Raw genomic sequence first — 25000 nt, 5'->3', positions numbered from 1 at the left:
GTTCCCTCTATGTCCCTGTCCTCTCCTCTGTTCTCTCAATCAAACATCAAACATACTGGACCACACTGGCCTGCTGTGTGTGTGTGTGTGTGTCAGGGCCCATATGGTCACAGGGGCAACAGAGCAGAAAGGGACACAAGTTCCCGAGAGGCATCTCTTTTGGCATCAGAAGATGTAACTCAGTTTCACGTACACACACACACACACACACACACACACACAGCTAGGGAGAGCTTCAATGATGTGCAAGTATAAAGGCTTTTTTATTCTCTTACCTTGAACCATGAGAGGAGAGATAGATATGAGAGAGAGAGAGAGAGAGAGAGAGAGAGAGAGAGAGAGAGAGAGAGAGAGAGAGAGAGAGAGAGGGGGAGAGAGAGGCAGGGAGAGAAGGAGGGAGAGAGAGAGAGGGGGAGAGAGAGGCAGGGAGAGAAGGAGGGAGAGAAACAGATTAGAGTCAGGGGATACATTATGTTTTAGTGTTCCTACAACAGAGCTCTCTTCTCTAGCTAGAGTCACGTGACACTGGCAGAACCACTGTTAACCACTTGAAACACCGAACACAAGAGCGAGACAGAGAGAGACATAGCGAAAGAAAATGAAAGAGAGACTGTGGATGTGAGTGTGTGTATGACCATCAGTGTAAGATATGTAGGAATGCAACAAGGCAACTGTGTTAAGCATTCAGATGCTGCCAAAGCCATTTTTCTCTCTCTTCCTCACACACCTACACACACACAGACACACATGCACACACACACATGTACACACAAACATCACAGTCAGTCAGCAGAGAGCAGAGTAATGCAATATAGATGTGTGACAGAAACACTCCACAAGCAGGGCGGTATACATTATTGCTGTACTGTAGGAGTCAGGTGGCTGAGCGGTGAGGGAGTTGGGCTAGTAATCCGAAGGTTGCCAGTTCGCTTCCCGGCCGTGCCAAATGACGTTGTGTCCTTGGGCAAGGCACTTCACCCTACTTGCCTCGGGGAGAATGTCCCTGTACTTACTGTAAGTCGCTCTGGATAAGAGCGTCTGCTAAATGACTAAATGTAAATGTACTGAGTGGCTTACACGCATATACAACACACACGCACACAAGTCCTAGTTAGAGACCTACTGTGGAGAAACCAGGCCTGAATACGTGAGTAGGGAGAACTGACACTATGTTTATGTGTGTGTGTGTGTGTGTGTGTGTGTGGGATCAGGAAAATAGCTTATTTGGAATATAAGCTTTAGTACTTAGTGCTATTTGTCTAATGCAGGACAGGAGTGTCTTCGATTTGACAGTAATCCAACAGACTATCCTCCTGTACGTAGTCCTGAGAGATAGAGAGAGAATAGAGGGGGAAGAGAGAGGAGAGGAAGAGAGAAAGACTGAGGAAGAGGAGGGGGATTTAGAGTGTATTAGGATGGGCCTGGTTATCAAGTGACCGTGTTGGTGCCTGAGCTCTGTACTGGTAGAGGAACCCGGTGTGTGTGTGTGTGCTGTGGGCCAGATTATGAGTACTTACTACTACCAGACGGATTATCTGTGTACCAGAGCAGGGACTAGCGGTCCCTTCAGCAGTCCTACAGACCAGTCTTGGATTATAACACAGGATTAACCTCTACTGGCCATCATCAACATCATCATCTGTCTGTCTGTCTGTCTGTCTGTCAGTCCATCTCTCTGCCTGTCTCTTTCTCTGCCTGTCACTCTCTTAGTGATAAATGGTGCAGTTTGACCCCTCTTTCAGAGGTAATTCAATCAGGCACACACAGGACGGACCTGAGTAATGATTACCCCATTATTTATCTCATGCTGTTGTTAGTGGCAACCACTCAGGAACATGTGCCAGTTCTGAAGTCTCCATGGTAATGACCCTTGACTTTTCAGGCTGAGGGTGGAGGGAGGGTTAGGGGGAGGAAGGGATGGATGGATAGACAGAAGTAGAGAACAAGGGGGTGATAGGGAAGAGGTTTAAGGAGGGCAGTTAGGGGTACAGAGAAGGGGGGGACTCAGTGAGTCGGACCAGATGGTTTCCAGGCTGTCTGAGCTGACCAAGAAATGAATAATATTGTGTTAGTGAGAGAGGGAGGGAGGAAGGGGTTGGGGGGGCCAAAACCCAAGCTGAACCTCCTAATCACTCGCAGTAGTCTCCTTATCACCTAGCGTCCTTACCACCTAACCTCCTTTTCACCTTGCCTCCTTATCACCTAGCCTCCTTTTCACCTAGCCTCCTTACCACGTAGTCTCCACTCCAGAGTCTTATGACTGAGATCAACCAATCATGCCATGCCAAATACACACGCACACACATTATAGGGTGGAGGGGGGGGTGAGGAGTAAAGATCCGGTTCCCTTCATGAAGCTTTTAAGTGTTGAGTGACGGATGGTTGAGGGTCTGACAGAGCCTTTGAAGTCCATGTCGTGGAACATACCAAGACATGAAGCAGGTTGAGTGGAGGGGGAGATGGGGGAATTGGGAGAGGGGGGAGTGTGTGTTTGTGTGTGTGTTAACCCACAAAACAGAACAGAGGCAGGACTTTCCAGCCTTCTACAGGATAGCTGGGGGAGAGACGGATGATGGAGATATAGAGAAGTGGACATGTCTTCATTTTCATCATGTCTTGTCTTCACTGTCAGTCTTCACTGTATTCACCCTCCTAAATCATGCTTTTGTCTTCTGGCTACGCCTACATACACACTCACACACCACCTTATGTGAGTAATAAATAAATCATTTCAAGAAAAGCATGCCCTCCAACGGGCTCTACACTTCTTTCACCTAATGAGGGAAGACTCTCTCTCTCTCTCTCTCTCACACACACACACACACACACACACACACACACACACACACACACACACACACACACACAAATGCAGAGACAAAGGCTCAGGTTTGTTTCAAACAGACACATCTAACCCCCACCCTCGGGCCATACCATTCTCCTCCCAGTAGACTGTGTGTAGACTGAGTGGAAGGGACCAAGAGAAAGCTGGCGAGGAGGGAAGGGTGAGCTGTCTGAACCTCCTGTGCACTGTTGATACTGTGAGGAGCTAGAGGAATGTGTACCCTGCAGGCTGAGACAGAGGAGGGGGAGGAGGAGAGAGCAGAACACATAGAGTGACAGTGGAAGAGAGAGAGAGAGAGAGACAGAGAGACAGAGAGAGAGAGACAGAGAGTGAGAGAGCGAGAGAGCGAGAGAGACAGGAAAGGAACAGGAAAGGCTGGGAAAAAACAGCAGTCCCTTCTGTCATGTGTCTATCATCCTCCTGTCATCTCTCTCCTCTTCCTCTTTCTCACACTGTTCATCTGACAGTACAGATATACACCTGAGCTGATTCGATGTCTCCATACTAACATAAGGGAAGAGAGGTGAGAAGAGTGGATGGGGAGGGAGGGCGGGTAGGAGGGCGGGTGGGAACGAGGGTGGGAGGAAGGGGAGGAAAGGGGATTGTCAGTAGGGATTGACAGGTAATCTAGGACAGGGCTCTCAATCTAACGCAGGGGAGATGGAAAGTTAAAAGGTGCAAGTGGGTGCATAAATGTGTGTGCGTGTGTATGTGTGTGTACATGCATGCGTGTGAATGTGTGTGTGTTCGAGAGACAGACAGAGTTCTTAAAACACAGAGGACACATCCAGCTGTGTTCCAGAAAGCTCTTCTGCTGATCTACACTTCACAGGTCTGGAACAACCTGAACGTCTTCTAGAACCCTCCCTCTAATGACAAATTATTCTAGAACCCTCCCACTGGAACATCACTGTCACCCCAGGTGGATTCTGAGTCTGTGAACTGAACTGAGATATAAGACTCAGTGTTTCCCCTACATATTAGGGGGGTGCCCCCCCCCCCCTCCCCTGGAAGGTCAAGTCATTTTTCTATTTTATTTTTTTAAAGAAGCGCCATCACAAAATAAGTCATTTAAGGTTACCTTTCCTAAAAAAGGTCTATAGCTTGCTCTTTTATTAAACAAACTAAATGGCCTTATGTTATTTATGTTATTTACACGACGGCATGTAATTTCTGTCTCTAGATGGTCCCCCCCCCAAGCTGTAAACCTAGGGGAAACACTGAGACTGTTCCTACAGACAATTAACTACACTTTTGTTGACCCACCATTAAAGCTAGAAAACATGCTCCGCTAGGAAAACTGGAAAGACTCCAGTATTTCTTCACACAGTGCAGAGTGGAAATCATACTAGGCTCTGCTTCAACCTCAATGAATACATTAACACCCTAACATCCCATAAACAATAGGTTGCCTGGGGCAACCTATGTGCCTCCTCCAGTGAGCTCCATCCCGAGTCCCGACCCACAATGCCCCAGTATTACTGTATGTCAGAATGGCAGGAGTAGAAACTGCCCTGGGGGGGGGGGGGTATGATCCTAGCTCTTCAGTTAACACATGTGCCATCAGATCCTCTTCATAAGTGCAAGCAATAACAAGGGTATAAATAGAGGCCAACACAGTTATTAATACCAATACAGGAATGACTATCTCTCTCTCCTCCCTCTCCCTAACCCTATGACATACCTCTACTGGGAGGGGATCCCCTCTCTCATCCCCTCTTTTCTGTTTTTTTCTTCACCTCTCTTTCTTCCTTTTGTCTCATGTGAGTGAGAGACGAAGAAGAGGAAGATGGTAACAGTCGTCCTCTCAGCATGACAACTGCAAGACAGATCTGCTACTAGTGAAGGCGAATAGGAGAGAGGGAGCGAGGAGTGAGGAAGTGAGGAAGGCTAGAATGAGAGAAGGCCTGTAGTGATGTATTTCCTCTGCAGTGTCAGAGCACACTAAACGAAGGCCCAGCAGACAGATACACACTATTTTTAGGATTGAAGAACACCTTATAGCAGCCTTGAGAGATTAAGCCAATCACTTGGTTTATTTATACCTGCTAATTCTTGTGCACTACTGACCGGGTCTGGCCTAGTCTCCACGGAGGGATCTGCAGTCGTGAGTCCTAGCCTGGATGTAACCAGGCTAGGACTTGGGAGTCAGATGGCTGAGCGGTGAGGGAGTCGGGCTAGTAATCTGAAGGTTGCTAGTTCGATTCCCAGCCGTGCCAAATGACGTTGTGTCCTTGGGCAAGGCACTTCACCCTACTTGCTTCAGGGAGAATGTCCCTGTACTTACTGTAAGTCGCTCTGGATAAGAGCGTCTGCTGAATGACTAAATGTAAATGTAAAATGTAACCAGCACTATTAGCAATGACTGAGGCATCTACAAAAGCAGGTCTTTAAAACCATTAGTGCAGCTTACTGTATTACTGTAACACACAGCATGATCTCAGCCACATTACACACTGTCGCGTGAGAGAGAGAGAGAGAGAGAGAGAGAGAGAGAGAGAGAGGGAGACAGACAGACAGAGCTACTGGGTTCTTAATAGCACCCAACAGAGATAAGGTAGGAAAGAGACAGGGTTCCAGATGCGCAGCTGCATGCTGTGTGTGCGAGTGTGTGTCGGTGTTTTGTGCTCACACACTCCTAGGAACGGTAGTGAACACAGTCCCTCACTCCTGTCACCTCACAGTCAGGGCTATAGCATGTTTGTCTCTGTCAGTTAATGTGACGCACCGCAAATGTGTGTGATGTGTGTGTGTGTGAGGGGGGGTTAAACCATGTTTACGCCTGGGCAGCGAGATAAGGTAGATCCTCATCCTGATTTCCTCCTAAACATGTGCATGGGTGTGTTTGTGTGTGCGTTAGGTATAAACACTGTAACTTGGCACTAATCCATGTTTAAATGTCATGAGTAGAGTCTTTGTTAAACATTAGTGGTGCCAATGTTGATCTGCGGAGGCTGACCAAATCCTACCACTCCGAATATGTTTGCCGTCAAGCAAAATAGAGAGAGAGTTTGTGTGCGTGTGTGAGAGAGAGAAACACATTTCATAAACACTACTTAAATACCTCAGTTTATTCGACAGGCTCTCCTTCCTGCTTAGGACCCCGGGTACGCAGTTGGTGAGCTCGGTCCAGTCCGCGTGCAACCCGCAACTCCAACCGGTGGAGAACCTCGAAAAAAGCCAGGTCTCTTTGCGGTTGGGACGGTAGCAAGTACACTTTTTTTGCCCCGGACGGCAGTCACACGGCACTTCAAGCCTCACGTTCTGCACCAAGTGTCTCCCGAAAGTCGTCCCGCCGGTTTTCTGAATGTGTAAGAACACAATCACGTCTTCACCCTTGATTTCGAAATCAACGGTTCTCTCGAGGTCCCTGACGGGAAAGAAGTACTTCTTGACATAATGCGGATCCGGTGTGGGGAATATATCCATATTGTCCTCGCCGAGGTAACCCAGCGGAGAGCCGAAGTTCATCACACCGGGAGCTACGTACTGATACAAGATCAGCATGAAGAACACGGAGCCGACGACGATCAACAAGAATTTGCTGGTCCTTTCAACCATGTTCCCTCCGGCGTCGTTCATCTGTTACCATCTCCCAGATAACCGAATTGGGGCACTTGGTAGCGGAGCGTTCCGCGCTCCGTGTGTCGCTCCATAGACAGTAGGGTCGGAGCTAGTCTCGGACCGGGGCGGTAGGATGGTAGTCGGTGCTGCGATACATGTTTGCCGCTCCCGCTCTCACAGAGCGAGCTCAATCCGACCTGTCTTCTATCCAGAGCATTGGATCAGAAGCGACTTTTTAGCGTTGCTCTCAAGAAGTCACAGATATCGAAACCTCGCCCACAGTAGTACTGTGAAAGCCCGTTTGCCAAAGTACGCCGACGCGAAAGTAGCGTCCTCTCGTCTGCTTCCCTCTCCTGCTCTTGCAGAACTGTTGTTGAGTTCTGTACCTCCTAGACCAGCATGCGCAGCAACTCCCACGTCTGTGCACATTTGCATACATTCGCGTACTGTACAGTAAACATCACACACGCACGCACGCGCACACACACACTTGTTTTCTTTATCACTGTGGTTGCATCGCCGGCAGTGAATTACTTAGCTATTTAATAATAGGCTACTTTATTGGACGATCTCACATCACAATAATAATCTCTAAGGTAGACCCGAACAAAAATATCCAAGAAATCTTGGTATGTGGCACTTTTTAACAACGTGTGTTATGACTTTAACGGACTATGTACTACTAAGTAATGACACTACTACAATACATTATTTTATTAAAATGTTAAAATATTGTACACACGCGCGGACGCTCACACACTCACACTCTTGGGAATCTCCCGTCTATAATCTAATATCCTTTACAGCACGGCATGTCCCTAAGAAACAGTTTCTGTTTTCTATTGTTTATTGTGTGTCTCACTCACTCACTCTCTTTTTCACCATCTCGCCCCCCCCCCCTCTCTGGGTACAGTACCGTCCCCGTCCCCCTCTCTCTCTCTGGGTACAGTACCCCCCCCTCTCTCTCTGGGTACAGTACCCCCCCCTCTCTCTCTGGGTACAGTACCCCCCTCTCTCTCTCTGGGTACAGTACCCCTCTCTCTCTCTCTGGGTACAGTACCCCCCCCTCTCTCTCTGGGTACAGTACCCCCCCTCTCTCTCTGGGTACAGTACCGTCCCCTCTCTGTCTCTGGGTACAGTACCGTCCCGTCCCCCTCTCTCTCTCTGGGTACAGTACCCCCCCCCTTCTCTGTCTCTGGGTACAGTACCCCCCCCCCCTTTTCTCTCTCTGGGTACAGTACCCCTCTCTCTCTCTCTGGGTTCAGTACTCCTCTCTCTCTCTCTGGGTACAGTACCCCTCTCTCTCTCTCTGGGTACAGTACTCCTCTCTCTCTCTCTGGGTACAGTACCCCCCCCCCTCTCTCTCTGGGTACAGTACCGTCCCGTCCCCCCTTTCTCTCTCTGGGTACAGTACCCCCCCCCTTCTCTCTCTCTGGGTTCAGTACTCCTCTCTCTCTCTCTGGGTACAGTACCCCTCTCTCTCTCTCTGGGTTCAGTACTCCTCTCTCTCTCTCTGGGTACAGTACCCCTCTCTCTCTCTCTGGGTACAGTACTCCTCTCTCTCTCTCTGGGTACAGTACCCCCCTCTCTCTCTCTGGGTACAGTACCCCCCCCCCCCCTCTCTCTCTCTCTGGGTTCAGTACCATGTTTAGATGTGAACTCAGCAGCCCGCACTGTTGAATGTGGATCTCAGGCTGTCCTGATCTGCTGTGGAGTTGAACTGCAGCACGTCTGAGTCACAAACGGGTGGGGAGATGGAAGGGGTGAGAGCAATGGGAGATGATAGATAGATAGATAGATAGAGAGAGAGAGAGAGAGAGAGAGAGAGAGAGAGAGAGAGAGAGAGAGAGAGAGAGAGAGAGCGAGAGCGAGAGAGAGCGAGCGAGCGAGAGAGAGAAATAGAGAGGAAGATGAAGAGGAGAGGAGAAATGCATGGTGTGAATAGGGTGGTGAGAGAGGAGTAAGAAGAGAGAGTGGGTGGGGAGAGCGACATGGAGTGATAGAGGGAAAGATGATTGAGAGGAAGGTGGTGAGAGACAAAGAGGGATAGAGAGAGAGGGTTGTGGAGAGGGTAGACTGAAATAGACAAACAGAGCGGGAGAGAGAAGAGAAGAAAAAAAAGAGGTGAAATGGAGGCGAGAGACTGAAAGATGAAGAGAGAGAGAAAGAGAGGGAGATCAAAATGCTGAGATACAGGCCATCACCTTTACTTTTCCAACCAGCAACTCCCCATCAACATCATGTTTTACCAGGCCTTAGCAAAGTGTCAGGTTCATTAGTGTTGGTCTCACATGATCAATATATCAGCTTTTCCCTTTAAGATCTCCAGCCACCGAAGAGGAGGTAAGAGGAGATGAGAGGAGGTTAGAGGAGAGGAGATGAGCTAAGAGGAGAGGAGATGAGAGGAGATGAGAGGAGGTTAGAGGAGAGGAGATGAGCTAAGAGGAGAGGAGATAAGAGGATGTTAGAGGAGAGGAGATGAGGTTAGAGGAGAGGAGATGAGGTTAGAGGAGATGAGGTAAGAGGAGAGGAGATGAGAGGAGGTTAGAGAAGAAAAGAGAAGAAGTGCACACCTTGTCTCATTATAAAGATACAAAGAGAGCTCAGCACTCTACTTCTTGAAACAGGCTGTTGAATTTGAATGCCTGGGTCACAGCAGATTGAACAAGAGCAAACAGACCCCATCGTTTGCCAGGGAGGTTTAAATAGGCCTGTCTGTGGAAGCAGATTGAGTAATACCACTGCATAGGAGCCAGGCCCTATAGCTAATTAAAAACGTCATCAGCCACCCAGGGAGAGTGTTGTCAATGTGTGCTCTGCAGCCGTTGGGTTTAGACATTAACCTTCAGTTCTGTAAGGACAGAGAGCAGTGGAGCATGCTGGTAGTTCAACATCCCATCAGGCCCAAGGTCAGAGAATTCAGCCTATATACACAAACTCTCGCTCTCTCTCTCTTTCTCTCTCTGTCTCTCTCTCTCTTTCTCTCTTTCTCTCTCTCTCACTCTCTCCCCCTAGCCGTCTCTCTCTCTACCTCTCACATGGACATACACCATGTAGTTTCCTACCGGACCAGACAGAAATCCATCACCACACATCACAATGTGTGTGTTGCTGTGTGTGTGTATCTGTGTGTGCCTGTGGGTGTATGTGCATGAATGTTTGTGTTTGCTTTGCATGTGTTTGGGTGGAGTGCTGTAGACAACCAAACATTCTTGATTGTTTGTGTGACATAAGTTTTGGCCCAGTTCCCTCATCTCCAGGGTATGGGAGGGGATTCTAGTTAATGACATCATCATTATGGGACTTTTTAAAGCGGTGTCAACATTCCTGAATGTTTTTCTTTAGTTTGGAGAGCCAATACACATTAAGGAACACGCACACACAATACTAGACTGTTTTACACCCTGTAGATCAGAATACAACAATGTTGTTATTCAGTCTGTTATAACCAGGGCCACTGTGAAACAGGTCCAGCCTAATGAAGGTCAAAGGTCACAGACAGCAGCCTTAACAAGCTAATCACACAGGCATTACTGTGGAAACACCTCCGCTTTAATTGGTAAGCTGTGGAGCTCTGTGTTTTACGACCAGAAATTGGTTGAAGTTTATAGGCTCTGATTGGCTGACCTGATCTGCTCATTATCTCGGATCCCACTGAACCGTAGGTGACTCATTATTATATATAACTACTAGGTGTGTGTCTGTGTGTTTGTGTTTTGTGCTTGTGTATGTCTTTGTGGGTGTCTGTGTGTGTGTATGTATGTGTGTGCCTTGTGTATGCGTGTTGACGTGTGTTAGTGTGTGTGCATGTGTGTGTGGGTCTGAGTGTGTGTCTGAGAGTGTATGTATGGCTGTGCTTTTGTGTGTATGTATGTGAGTGTGTGTGTGTGTGTGTTGATGCATTCTCAACATTCCAAGTGAGAAAGCTCCAAACACTTGGGATGACATCACTATCCAGCTCTGGCTTAGACCAGGGGGGTATTCCAGAAAGTAGGTTATGCAACATAACCGGGTAAGTTAACTTCAGCTGACACACAATGTTACAGCAACTTTCTCACAATGTTCCTACAACGTTGGGTGTCAGCTAGGGAGTTAACGTATGTCGCATAACATGCTTTCTGGAATACCCCCCAGCTGTAACCAGAAATGGGCATGTGTGGGCTCTGTTCCTGTCTAGACCTGAGGGCAAGAGAGACCAACAGAGATGATGTGTGATGACAGGACTGTTGATGAGGTGCTTTTGATTTGTGTCAATACTGTTGATGCTGGCAGTAGTTCAATGTTTTTAATGAATTCAGTAAGATAAATCAATTTGTAAACATTGTTAGTCAACCACTAAAGCACTCCTGTCCTCTTCTCCTTCTCATCGCTTCTCCTCCTCGGAAGGTATGTTTCTGCTGCAGACCAAAGTCACAAGTAGTAGCAACATCATCATTCAACATTCATCAAGACAAAGATGTCTTTTCACCACCCTTATCATCAACTTGCTGCCTAGATAATGGCTCCATCATTTCTTTGATAGAGCTTTGCTTGGTCTGAGATTACTTACTTGTCACCCAGGTGATTGCTCCATCATGGGGGGCAGGTGGTGATGACAGTCCTGATGCTCAAGGACACAGAACTCGGGTCCAGCTCTGGCCTGTAACCCGGGTGTCATATTACCAGAGCCACTCTATGTACGCAGTTGACCCAGATACCATCTGTTCTGTTGTATCTTCTCTCCTCTTGACTCCTCTCATCTTTCTCCTCTCCATCTCTCTCTCCTTCCCTCTCGCCCTCTCTCCTTCTCTCCCTCCTCTCAGTCCAGCCAGCCAGCAGCCCACATCTGTGTATTTGGGCCAATGTCCAGCCCCTTTAGGGTGGTGAAAGGTCAGTGTGTGTGTGTGTGTGTGTTTGTGTGTGCTATATTTGGAGTAGTCCAGCTGGCCTCTGTTTGTGTCCTCAACCTCATCTCTATCAAAGTGATAGGGCTTAGTCTGCACACAACCTGCAGCTTCCTTTAGCTCAGCAAGTCAGCACGGTCCCACACCTCTAGCCTTGGGACAGATCTGCTGGGGCCAGTTGCCTCAGAAACAAAACACACAGCTGTTAATCAATACTTTGTGATTGCTTGGTTGGGACTACTTATTATGTAAGGGGTGTTGGCCAGCATTTTGCTAGACACACACACACACAAACGTCTACACACTTGTCTCAATTTCATCGATATTATGCTGTGTGAGCTTTGTAAAGGTCAGAGTGGGAACTGTAACTCACTGGGTTATAATGGACCTCAGAAAGCGAATGAATATAGTAATGGCTATATTACAGCCATGTTCACACAAACACACACACACTTACACCCCCCCCCCACACACACACACACACACACACACAAACACGCATACACAAACACGTACACACATAGAGCTTTTCCAGACACAGAATACATTTGACAGATATGACGATACGGGATATGTTGTATTTTTTCTCACAGTAAGTCTAATGCAAAGAGCGTATGAAAAGATAATTCACTGGGTTGTTATTGTTCAACTCGTATGATGTGAGACAAAATGAAACAAGCAACTTCTAACAGGATTCTGTCTCGAGAATAATTCACCCGTGGATTCTTGTCACAGGTAGCATCTCCCACACAAACATGCTGTGGCTATAGGCACAAAAGAAAAAGACACAACCTCTCTGTCTCTCTCTCTGTCCCCCTCACAGTAAGGGCACACTACAGTTGACTTATTTTCCTCACAGATGGTGTTCAGCTTGCTGCCAAGTACAGCTTGTGTACTACAAATGTGTAAGGGAGCAGGGAGAGGAGAGGAGAGGAGGGAGGAGGGAGAGGAGAGGAGAGGAGAGAAGAGGAGGGAGCAGGGCGAGGAGAGGAGGGAGGAGGGAGAAGAGAGGAGGGAGGAGGAAAGGTGGATGAAGGGAAAGAGTGCTACATCATCCATTTGTCCTCCTACTCCTCTCCTCCTCTCTCCCTCACCTCTTGTCCCCTCCTCTCATTTTCCTACTAGAACCATCTTTCTTTATTCAAAGTTTGTAAACTTCATTGAATTTGTTCCATTCCATTAGACCCCTGTGTGTGTGTGTGTGTGTGTGTGTGTGTGTGTGTGTGTGTGTGTGTGTGTGTGTGTGTGTGTGTGTGTGTGTAAGGAAGCAGAGTGTGTGTGAGGACACTAGAGTGTGTGTGAGGACACCAGAGTGTGTAAAGACTGATAGAAAACATCAACAAACACAATAAATGAGAGAAGCATCTACCCAGTCCTTCTCTCTCTGTTAGCTCAATAAAAACAATTTGATGTTGGGTTTAATGTGATTGACTGAATGGAAGGCTACATTTCAGTGCTTAATACACTAGACACACATGCAGACACACACACACAGACACACATGTACAGACAGATACTGGATGATTTCAAAGTATTTCGTATATGTTCCTGATATATAATCATCTCTTGTTTTTCATCTCCTTCTGGGTGGATTATTTCTTTAATATGCAAACGTTCACGTACTGCATTAGTATGTTCATCCTGAGTACCTAAAGGAGACATCCAGCTGCCTCCAGACAGACACATTTAACACAATAAAAACGTTTTCTTTTCCATTAGAGGCCATTGAGATGTTCTTTGGCTAGTCATGCAGATGCACACAGCTGTCTACTGTAATCATACGCACACACACACACACACACAAATTCAACCACAAACACTTGTCACACAAGTATTGCATCAGTCTTGATAAAATTCAGTGAATGTTCATTGAACATGCATTAATCATGCTCGGTCTTCCGATTGTGTTAATAAGCATGGAAGAAGCAATTATGAGTAAGTTAAAATGGATGTCCAGAGATGTGTTTTTATGTCAGTATAAGTATTGGCTATTAAACTGATAGTATAGACTAGATAATATTTAGACTGTCTGTCTAAATGTGTAAACAGACTCATGTTTAGATCTGGGTTTAATCAGGAGGATAACAGGGAGACTTACAGTGCAGTTCCCTCGTATGTACTGAACTGTTACTGAACAGATTGTCAAAATAATGTTTTAGTTGTGTTTAAAAAAACAATTAGAGATGTGTCTGCTCTGAGACATTTTCTGAAGGTTCTCTGGATGACTCTGAGGTGAGACCCTGGCAGACTGTCATTATAGTGTCAAACATCCCATAATTTGAATCACCATGGAACCAGGAGAGTGAAGAACCTAGGCAACACGTAATCTTGTTCCATACTTGGCTTTTCCTCCTCTCCTCCCTCTTCCTTTTCCCTCCTTTTCTCCTTGGTTCTCCTATCTTGTTCTTTTTCCTCCTCTGTCCTTGCTTTCTTTCTTCCTTTTTTCTCGTCTCCTCTCTCCAACATACACACACAGGCACACACACACACACACACGCACACACACACACACACTGTCTTCACGCCTGAGGGATTGAGCTTGAGCCTCTCCGTGATGAAGACACAAAAAGAGACAAAAATACTTAGGAATTAATACGGCTTAATCCCCTTTACACTGTAGCCCCAGCTAAGAGGGAAGCTTTTACACACTGCACAAACACTGCACAGCATTCACACACACTCACACACTGCACAAACACTGCACAGCATTCACACACACTCACACACTGCACAAACACTGCACAGCATTCACACACACTCACACACTGCACAAACACTGCACAGCATTCACACACACTCACACACTGCACAAACACTGCACAACATTCACACACACTCACACACTGCACAAACACTGCACAACATTCACACACACTCACACACTGCACAAACACTGCACAGCATTCACACACACTCACACACTGCACAAACACTGCACAGCATTCACACACACTCACACACTGCACAAACACTGCACAGCATTCACACACACTCACACACTGCACAAACACTGCACAGCATTCACACACACTCACACACTGCACAAACACTGCACAGCATTCACACACACACACTCACACACTGCACAAACACTGCACAACATTCACACACACTCACACACTGCACAAACACTGCACAGCATTCACACACACTCACACACTGCACAAACACTGCACAGCATTCACACACACTCACACACTCAACAAGAGGATCTGGTCACCTTGGTCACGACTAGAACTAGCTGAGAGAGAGATCGAGAGAGAGAGAGAGAGAGAGAGAGAGAGAGAGAGAGAGAGAGAGAGAGAGAGGGTGCTAGAGAGACCTACTGAGAGGAGAGAAAAGGAGGGAGAGAGAGGAGACTTGAGAGGAGGTGAAAGCAGGAAGGCAGAGGGAAGATGAGGATGAAAGAAAAGAAACGAAGTAGAAAGTGAAAAGGAAGAGTGATGACTGTGGCTGCTGAACGATGGGAATAAGGGGTCTCCCTCATCATGTGCCATGTTGGATTTACAGTCACACGCGTTCAGGGCCCAACTGTAGTTCTGGCATGTCATTAAATCATGCCTGCTCCACTCGGCTGGGTCAGTCATCTTAGGCTAAATGTAGACAAGCCAACTTGTAAGCGAGCATACATGTACCATCTACAGAGGTGCGTCTGTAGAAGGAAGTGGGTAGTGTGAGCGTGTGTGAGTTTTTTAAATGATGGAACAAGTTTAGCTTTGCATGAAGCTCCCACCCACACACATATAAAACCTGAGCAGAGATACATCCTCACATCTAACATGTCATTAACTTCCCATTAAAGTGAGAGCCACACTCACTCACACACACACACACACACACGTACAGAGCTCACGAGCTGCAGCCCACTACTAGGGTGTAATAACCCATTAAACTGAAAGCTGAGATGGAGAAGATTTGACTGATTTTGAATGGATGACGAGTCATCCATTACAGCAGAAAATCATGGCTCAACATTCCCTGGGTACTATATGGAATGAATTGCAACAATCTAAGAACCCTTAATAAAACCAGTCCATGCAGAACCTCTTCAGCTCCCTCAGGTTCTGTTTGGAACCCTAAAGAATTCTACCTCCCCTGTAAGGGTGTCATTATGAACCTAAAAAGGGTCCTATCTGTGTTCTTTTCCAGCAGTGTTCCAGATCGATGTCAGATGTGAGTCTTGGAGACTCCTTATCCTGCCTCTGCTGTCACTCTGGAAACAAAACGAACAGGATGAATGCTGTCAGATAACGGCCCCGTTCAGGGAGAACAACAGAAAAAGGAGAGCGAGAGGAAGAGGGAAAGAAGAAAGCTGGTATAATAATCAAGTATCGATACATCATTTACCTGATGACAGCAATAGAGAAAGGTAGAGATGAGCGTGTGGGTGTATCAATGTGTGTGTGCATGTGCGTGTGGGTGTGAGATGAGAAAATTGTTTAATGTGCAAAAGACATACAAATATCCCAGAATGAGTGCTGTCTAATTGTGCACACCTGATTGTAATAATTAGTTTATTGATTACCATTAATGAGTTGACGCATGAGTGAGTGGATGAGTGAGTGAGTGAGGGGGAGGGGCAATACAGGCATTTGCAGACCAAACTCCTCCTTTTGACTTCAGTTGAAACAGTTCTCTGAGTGGAATTTGGGCCGAGAGTACGGATGCACTGGCGTGTGTGTGTGTGTGAGCCCAGGGGCAATACATGAGGTCTTTTATGATCAGGGAGGGGCAGATTGTGCTTATCTAGCCACAAACACACCCCACTAAATCCCCATGTATGCCCCCCACCTCCCTATCTCTGGCCCTGTGAAGGCCCGTCTCAGGGAACATCTGAATGGCCATAGCTGTGAGCATGCTGGTCAAACTGCCCCCCAGGGTCCTAGTGCCCCTACTTCATCTCTCCCAGGTCAGGATCATCCTTGCAGACAAAGGCATCAGTCTGAATCATATTCATAAGCTGTTTATAGTGCAGCCTATCAGCTCCGGATGCAGACACACATCCTGCTCCCTTATGAGTATAAATAGATGAATTATTGTTCATTTCTATGCATAGAAACAGGGTATTGGATTGGGTCATGTTCATTAAATATGTAGTCATGGGCCTTCAAGCTCCAGACTTCAGTGCTATTGGTAGACATCCTCCTTACTCCTTTCATGGGTGTGTGTGTGTGTGCCTGCATGTGTGTGTGTGTTAATTATTTGGGTGTGTGTGTTTTGGTTTGTATGGGTTGCTGGAAAGAAAAACCATAACCATCATGGAGCATAATAATACAAACATAATAGAAACAGAATAGGGTACCTGTCTGAAAGTGATTATCTTCTTTCTGCCTCGACAAAAGAGAGTTTCTCTGTGAGTGAACGTCCCTCAAGGACCTTCTGGAGTGTGCATATGACAGCATGTGTGTATGTGTTTTCTAGTGAGTGTGTGTGTGTGTGTTTGTGTTTAACTTGAATGTTATAGAGACAATAGGCCGGTCCCATTGATATTGTCAGTACAAGACCAGCCCAAGGGACTAACAGCCCCCTCTATAATATCCTGGCCCCTCCCTCTCTCTGCTTTTTATAAATGTTCCATTTTCACTTGCCTGATTGATTCTCATGTGATTGTCACGACAATTTTCGACCCGGGCTCGTTAGACCAGCTTGTTAGCCGCCGGGGGCCAATGGTGTGATCAGATCAGAACTACTGAACAGAGCAGGGATTGGCCAGAAACAAAGCCCTTCATTCTCATTAGTCAAACCAGTGTTGGAGTGTGAGTGTGGAGGTTGGGGTTCTCATAAGTTTGTTTGGAGGAACCACAGGGCTTTGGAAGGCTGGCTTCAGTGGATGAATCATGTGAACAACTTATTGGTGTTGGTTTAATTGCAGCTGTTCTCCTCTGTCTCTCTCTCTCTCTCTCTCTCTCTCTCTCTCTCTCTCTCTCTCTCTCTCTCTCTCTCTCTCTCTCTCTCTCTCTCGATTGTTAGTCGTGTGAAAGCTAGAGGGAGGAAGAGGCCAGTGGAGGGAGAGAGGAAAGGAGAGAGTAGGAAACAGTGGGAGAGAGAGTGAGAGATAAAGAGTAGGGGAGGAGGGGGGTGGGGAGTTCCGGAGCAAAAGAGAATGATGTGCTGATTACTGCAGCACTAGGCAACACCACCATCTTTACTGCATGACCAGTTGTAATTACACGCCTGTTGCCATGGTGACTTTTAAGTTTCTAGTCATCTTCAGGCGACTGATGGGGGATGGAGTTTTATTAGAGGTGGGAAAAATGTGGAAATATAGGATGTTAATAGAGAAAATTATGCTTGGAAACATATAACAAATATTTGTGTACTGTATGCTGAATGCATAACGACATCTTTCCAGACACACATCGTTTAACGTGAAAAAAATCATCTCATACATGATTGTGACTTCATTAAAAGCCTCTCAGCCTCCTAATGTTCTCTGACAGGCCTGAGGTACTATATGTTGGATATCTATATCACAATTCTGGTTCTCTTGAACCTTCTCTCCTCCCCTCTCCTCCTCCCCTCTCCTCCTCTCCTGTCCTCCTCACCTCCTTTCCGCTCCTCTATTCTCCTTCTCCCCAACACATTCCTTTTTTAAAGCTCTCAGTGATCTCTGTCCAGGAATGCCAGTTCTCCCGTGGCTAGAAGGCTGTGAGCTGCACCCCAGGACAGTAGACAGGTCTCCTGGTACCTGGTAATTGGCCTGAGGGGCGGTGGGAGAAGACTATGGTCTAACAAGCTAAATCAGGTCTTGCTCCAGAGATAAGTATGACAGACCTCAGCGCCCAGGTGGAGGTAACAAGGCCCATGTTAACTCTGGTACGTGTCAGGATTCCTGTGTTAGTGCTGGCACGTTGCTTGTTGAATGTGTGTGAATGAATGTGTGTGCATGTGTGTGTAGCTGTGTGTGCACGCATATGCAGGTGTGTGTGTCTGTGTGTAGGTGTGTGGGCGTGTAGCCGCAGGGTTATTCAGATCATCTGTGTGAAGTCCTTCACAGTTTTCATCAGATCTCCAGAACCTCTCAGACTCCCCGCAACTCCGCCCCACCAACCCCTCACTGGCGTCTTAATGACAACAACCACCCCCCTCTCCCTAATGAGGACCTAATTCTGTCTCTCTCTCTGTGTGTGTGTGTGTGTGTGTAGGTGTGGGAGTGTGTTTTTGAATGTAGGTGTGTGTGTAGGGATGTAGGTGTGTACTGTAGATGTGTGTGAGTGTGTTTGAGTGTATGTGTGTGTGTGCGTGTGTGTGTGTGTGTGTGCGTGCGTGCGTGCGGTGTGTGTGTGTGTGTGTGTGTGTGTGTGCGTGTGTGTGTGTGTGTGTGTGTGTGCGTGTGTGTGTGTGTGTGCGTGTGTGTGTGTGTGTGCAGTCAGTGGGGGGTTAGGGGCAGCTACGCAGCATGAAAGATCAAACAGACACCGGAAGTCATGGTTCGACATTAAAGAGTTGCTCTGAAGATGACAGAAATCTGATTGAAATAATAAGCATGACTTCTCTCTCTCTTTCTCTCTCTCTCTGCTATCTCTTTGTATGTTTCAGTACGAAGGTCCATGTAGCAGGAGTAGGATCTTGTGGTTCTTTAGACCGAATCAATACTGGAATAATGACTCTGTCTGCTGGCATTTAAAAGGCAATCACACCGTTCCCCCCCCCCACCCCCCCAACCCCTCCCCCCCCAACCCTCACCACCACAGCAGGTAGGAAAGCAACTCTACTTCTCTTCAGAAAGAGCTCTGCTGTGGGAAGTGGAGGACTTCTCTGTGTGTGTGTGTGTGTGGGGGGAGGGAGGGCGTGGTTCAGCCTTTCAACAGCTCTGGTCTTATCAGTGCAGACTCCCTGGAGCTCAGCTTATCTCTGAAAGAGAGAGTGAAACGCAGAGAGAGGGAGACAGAGAGAGAGGGAGAAGAGTTGAGAAATGAAGCTCGTCCATCATACTCAGTCCTCGCTAGTTTACTGTCCAATTTGTCTCTGAGCCTCACTGGAAATCCTCAGCTTTGTGTTGATCAAGTGGAGTCTATTTATGTGAGCGTGTGAGCGAGTGTGTGTGCATGTGTGTGTGCCCTTCTTTAGAATCCCCTCCCATCCCTCAATTAACATCATACCAAGTTTGGTGTTGATTTCTCAAGGATTGGCTGAGATATGACCCAACTTCCTGTTTGGTGTCTTTGCTGCCGATTTTGATTGGCTGTACCGCCTCCCATCCCTCAATTAACATAAAGTATTCTTTTTTATCTCTGAAATATCAACAGTCTTCTTTTCTCCTTCTTTTGACTTGTCTGGTCTTCCTTCATCCATCTCATTCTCGTCCATCTCTGAACCTTTCCTCCTACACCACTCTCTCTTACTCCTCTGGTTCCTCTCTTCATCCCTCCTCTCGCCTTCTCCCTCTCTTCTTTTATCTCCCCTCCTTTTCCCTGCTCTCCTTCTTTCAGAAGTAGATGACTGCTGACTACTAGTGAGCAAAACGGAGTCTTAGGACACACACAAACCTCTCTCACTTTCACACACCTGTACCCATGACACCAATTATCCTTCTCCTTCTGATTCCTCTCTCTTTCTTTTTTCTCTCTCCCTCTTTCTCTTTCCTTCCCAGCTCTTCCTGTTTGATCCAGTTACTGAATATGTGAAACCTTCAGGAAAGAGAGAAAGAGATAGAAGGAGAGGGCAGGTGGATGGGGGAGAAAGAGGAAGAGAGAAGGGGAGAGGCTGTGAAAAAGGGTGTAGCAATCATTGTCAATCAATTGTCAGAGTGACAGGTCTTATTGTGTTCCAGACAGAGACATAATACAGGAGAGAGATAGAGGTTGGCTACTGCAAGCAGGACAGACCATTTACAAGGCCTCCCCTCCCCTTCCATCCCTAATTTACCTTTATCTTCCCTTGCTTCCTGTTCCTTCTCCCTCTCTTCTCCCCTCCTCTTTCCCTTTCCTCTCTTCCCCTCCCCCCTCTTTTTCCTCTCTTTCTCCCAATACCACAGACATTCTCCCTGATAGCATATTTTCTCCGAATGTCATCATGAGTCAAAATGGAATTGCTGTTGACATTTGAGAATTCTCTCTCCTGCCTTTTCTTATCCTCTGCATTATTTTATTTGACTAAACCCAGAATGTGGTTTGATCTTTGTAAAGTCACACATTCTTGAGGATTTCTACCCACCTGACCCCCTTTCCATTGATGACCATGTCACAGTCCGTCTTAACAGTGCCTTAACAGTTTGAACTATTGGCACCGGTTTTTGCACGGCAGAAAGCATATAACAGGCCCTTAGCAAAAATAACTAACATACTGACTCTTTTAAATGTATCTCCCACAAACTAATTGACATGCAGCCACCTGTATTTATAGGTTAGCATAGGGATGCTGCCGACTATCTAATTTAAAGTGAGGGTACTAACCTCCCAGCAAAACATCAGAGTAGATCAAAAAGCCCAAATGTTTTTTGGGAAAAAGAGGCAAAAGGAGCTGGAATTTCTTACCAAATAATAAAAGAATACTCCTTTGCAAAGATTGGTCCTCTGACCAAAGTGGTAAGATTTATTAGTTTAGCTTTAGTGGTTAAACTCCAAAAATAGGTTTGTATGTGTGACTTCAACTCCAACACTTTGTTTTTCTCTAAATAACCAGAAGCGCTCACACACTAGTGCATGCATGACACTCTGTTCCATTTATAAAACATTCTGCTCATCGGGTCACACACATACACACACATAACCTGATACCACAGGGAGACAGGTATATGACATGTCAGGTTCGGGTGAACTTGTCTGACAGATGTGAAAACGTGAATCAAGTCTCGTCTTATAAACTAAACCAAGTCTCCTCTGTAACAGACAACTGTAAAGAAAGACTTGCGTTGAATCCCTTTCTCTCTTCGCCCCCCTCCTCCCTCCTCCCTCCATCCCCCTCTCTCCCTCTTTTCTCCATCCCTATCTCTTCCTCTCCCCCCTCCTCCCTACTCCCTCCTTCCCCTCTTTCAGACTCAGTGGTCAAAAGGATAATAGCAGGAGGATCAGGAACATTGTCTGCTGTCTTATCAGAGTGGTTGTTCTGAGAGGATTAAACTGTATCCCGCTCACACACTACAGCTATGCTAATTACTTCTCATTAATGGGGAGGCTAATTACATGTGGGGAGGGGTTGAGGGGAATTGTTATGCAGTATTAAGATTCGGATGTTGGTGTGTGTGTGTGAAAGTTAGAGAAAGAGATAGAAAGAAAGAAAGAAAGAAAGAAAGAAAAAGAGAGAGGTGCCTGAGAGTCTTGAGTTATGAGAGAGGGATCTCTTCCACCCTTCTAGTCCTTCTTCTGTCTCTCTGTCCCAGCCTTCATCTGTACAGAAAGGACAAGTACCAAGGGGAGTCAGGTGGCTGAGCGGTTAGGGAGTCGGGCTAGTAATCTGAAGGTTACTGGTTCGATTCCCGGCTGTGCCAAATGACGTTGTGTCCTTGGGCAAGGCACTTCACCCTACTTGCCTCGGGGGGAATGTCCCTGTACTTACTGTAAGTCGCTCTGGATAAGAGCGTCTGCTAAATGACTAAATGTAAATGTAAGTACCCCTCCATCTCTCTTTCGCAGTCTTCATCTGTACAGGAAGGACAAACTAGCGTAACGTCTCTGGTCTGCGTTTCTATTCTCATCTTCCTCCTCTTCTCTGCCCTTCTCTTCCTTCACATGTCCTCCTGCCTTCTGGGTGAGTGTGAGAGGGAGAGGAAGGGAGAGAAAGAGGTGGGAGAGGAGGAGGAGAGTTGACAGTTGTTTGAAAGTCTTGTGAAGGTGAGACTTCACTCTCACTGTCTGCTGTGGGGAACTCCCTCAGGAGTGTGTGTGTGTGTGTGTGTGTGTGTGTGTGCGCGCGTGTGTGTGGAGGGAGGGGGTAGCCCTAACCATAGCCCTAACCCCATTTTATTAACTAGACAGGAAATTCCAATTTTCTACCTAACATTTCAGTCTGTGGCAAAACATCAATATTCAGAAGTTAATTGTGCTCAAAGCACTTATTTGGGTTTAATTGGAGTCATGAGAAAAACCTCTAATTCCAGAAAATCTTCTTCCTGTTTATGAAACAATGAAATCACAGTTGCACACCAGCCTTGTCCATTATGACTCAAAATGATTACAATTTCTGAGAAATACAATTCAAATCTAATGACACTGGATGCTACATCATTCAAAATCTAGGAAATCATTATATTCCTTTTCAGGGTATTTTTTTAAATTAAATCCAGCCCTCTTCCTACAAAAAGAAGGTGTTTGTTCTTTGGTTGTTGATCTGAGACCAAGATGAAACAGAACACATCATTAGCATATACTGCCTGTTTTCACCCTATTGCTGAGGGTAGGGTTTTTCAAACACACACAGAATTTATTTTCTCAATTTGGGTAGAGGTTCAGGCAGGAGGACTCAGTATAGTATTTACTTGATACTTTATTTCACACGGTACAACACATGATTGTAACACTTGATTTGGCATTATGGTTCTGCTTGCATCGGCTCCCTGCCGCACCCAACGGAGACACCGTCTCGACCTCCGAGCAGAGAACAGCGACGCATTCCCCCTACAACAGGAAACAGAACCAAGGGTGGAAGCTGGCGAGGCGGAGGCAGCAGATTAAACAGAAGCAACCTGTGTCGCACTAAGCAATGCAGAGTGCAGCGATATCCTGATTAAATAGCCCGCCCTGCTAAGAAGGTGTGCCCCTACTGCGTGATATGACGCGCTGCTAGTGACGCGCTGCTAATGAGGCGCTATGTCTCGCGTCCCCCTGCATGAACCAGCTCCGCTTGATTTGAGCCTTGTGTCGAACCTCTATCTATCTCTTCCTACTCCTGCTCATTCAACTCATCCTCCTCCACCTCTTCCTCCTCCCCATGTAATAACAGGAGTGATTATTATGTTATTAGCCCTGGTTCCTCTAAACCGATCATCTGTCTGAGTGACTCATTAGGGCAGAGTCCCACACAGCCAATCAGGATGTAATTAAATTGACAAACACATCAGAACTGTATCATGTGTTTCTGGCTCTGACTTCAGGAAATACATCTGTCATTGTCATCAATTATTAACTCACAGACCCAATTACTCTGTGTCTCACACACACACACACACGCATACACTGTAATCCTAACAGCATCAATTAATTACTCACAGTCAGAATGACTCTGTGCCACTCAGAGCAAAGGGGGCATATAACTACAGAGAAAACTGCACATGAGGAGTCAAGAAACATCCAAAGAAAATCTCTCTCTCTCTCTCTCTCTCTCTCTCTCTCTCTCTCTCTCTCTCTCTCTCTCTCTCTCTCTCTCTCTCTCTCTCTCTCTCTCTCTCTCTCTCACACACACACACTCACACACACACACACACACACACTCACACACACACACACACACACACACACACACACACACCTCACACACACACTCACACACACACACAGCACACGCACTCACACACATACACATTTGATGGCCCCCTCTAAGATTCCAAAAGAATTAGCATTAATCAACCGAAAAAAAGTCACCAGGATTACCCAGCATGCCTTTCCCTGGCCAGACGCAGACAAGAGAGGAGAGGTGAGGGTAAATGACCCGATTCACTCCCCTCTCATCAGAGTGATAATGAGAATGAACATTCGTGATTGTCCTGCTCAGCAAAGCTGCCCATCACGCCCCCAACCCACACAAGCACACACACACACACGCAAATACACGCATACACACACACACAGGCACAGACACATGAAGAGTTCTGACCATTGATCAGTTGAAATGTTCTGAATAGAATACATAATGTTTGATCTATACCTTGCAATATTAATCTCATGAGAACATAACCTTTGGTTATGTCCAGGAGAGAAATATGCCTATCTATTAATTATGTTTCTTGTATCATTGATAAACTGTCATTATACTGTTTTATTATGCCTGCATAGCCATAAAGTTAGGTCTTTGTAGGGTGACTAGGAAAGGCCTGTGTCGCTGATGTAAGTCAGAGGTCACATATTTCCAAAGTGTATCATGCCATGCAACTTTGAATGAGGTAAATAGAAGGAGCGACAAGGCAATTTCTAGGAGCCCTATCTCAAGACCTAAACCAGAATCAGAATCAGAATGGGATTTATTCGCCATGAAAGTTTGCACAGACAAGGAATTTGCTTTGGCAGGAAGGTGCATACAATAAACATATACCTAAAATTTAAATATGTGGACTATCTATACTAAGGGTACATAAACTAGCAGTACTAAGTGGGATTAGAATAGACAAATAATAAACAAAACTTATCTAGCATACAGTGTCCTTTTTCAGTGCCTGAAAGGCAATGTTAATCATATTGTATCCTCCCATATTGTGATACTATTGAACTCTCTTGATTTCCAGTATTCATTGTCCAGTCTTCTGTGATACTCAACTTGAGTGTAACAGACACCTACACCTTACATTTGTGTAATAAATACATTGATTTTTGTCTTGAACTTGTCTTGAACTCATCTTAACTATTCCTTTCATTGACTTGGTACTTTCAGAGGAATTGGGTATTATCTAATATGTCTTCACACACACACACACACCCACACGCACACACACAAGGCCGACCTCCTACTTAGAGACATTGGTAGACAGATGCTTGAGTATTTATCTCATCAAAAGATACAACATGGGATTTCCGCGGTAGAAAGCTTAAGCTAAGCATAGGCAACAGACATTCTTATA

The 25000-nt window shown here is 46.2% G+C and overlaps 1 protein-coding gene across 1 annotated transcript in view; it reads right to left on the bottom strand.

Moving 5' to 3' along the window:
* Positions 1-6836, bottom strand: part of hs6st1b (heparan sulfate 6-O-sulfotransferase 1b) — an 11881-nt gene extending 5045 nt beyond the window's left edge. Inside the window, exon 1 of the mRNA XM_062479859.1 lies at positions 5910-6836. Within this exon, the coding sequence (XP_062335843.1) occupies positions 5910-6427 (518 nt within the window). The 5' untranslated portion in view covers positions 6428-6836. The remainder of the gene's footprint in view (positions 1-5909) is intronic.
* Positions 6837-25000: the final 18164 nt, after the last annotated feature.

Source organism: Osmerus eperlanus, chromosome 15, assembly GCF_963692335.1.
Source record: "Osmerus eperlanus chromosome 15, fOsmEpe2.1, whole genome shotgun sequence".
In the NCBI taxonomy this organism is placed as follows: domain Eukaryota; kingdom Metazoa; phylum Chordata; class Actinopteri; order Osmeriformes; family Osmeridae; genus Osmerus; species Osmerus eperlanus.
This window is presented reverse-complemented; position numbering and strand designations above follow the sequence as displayed.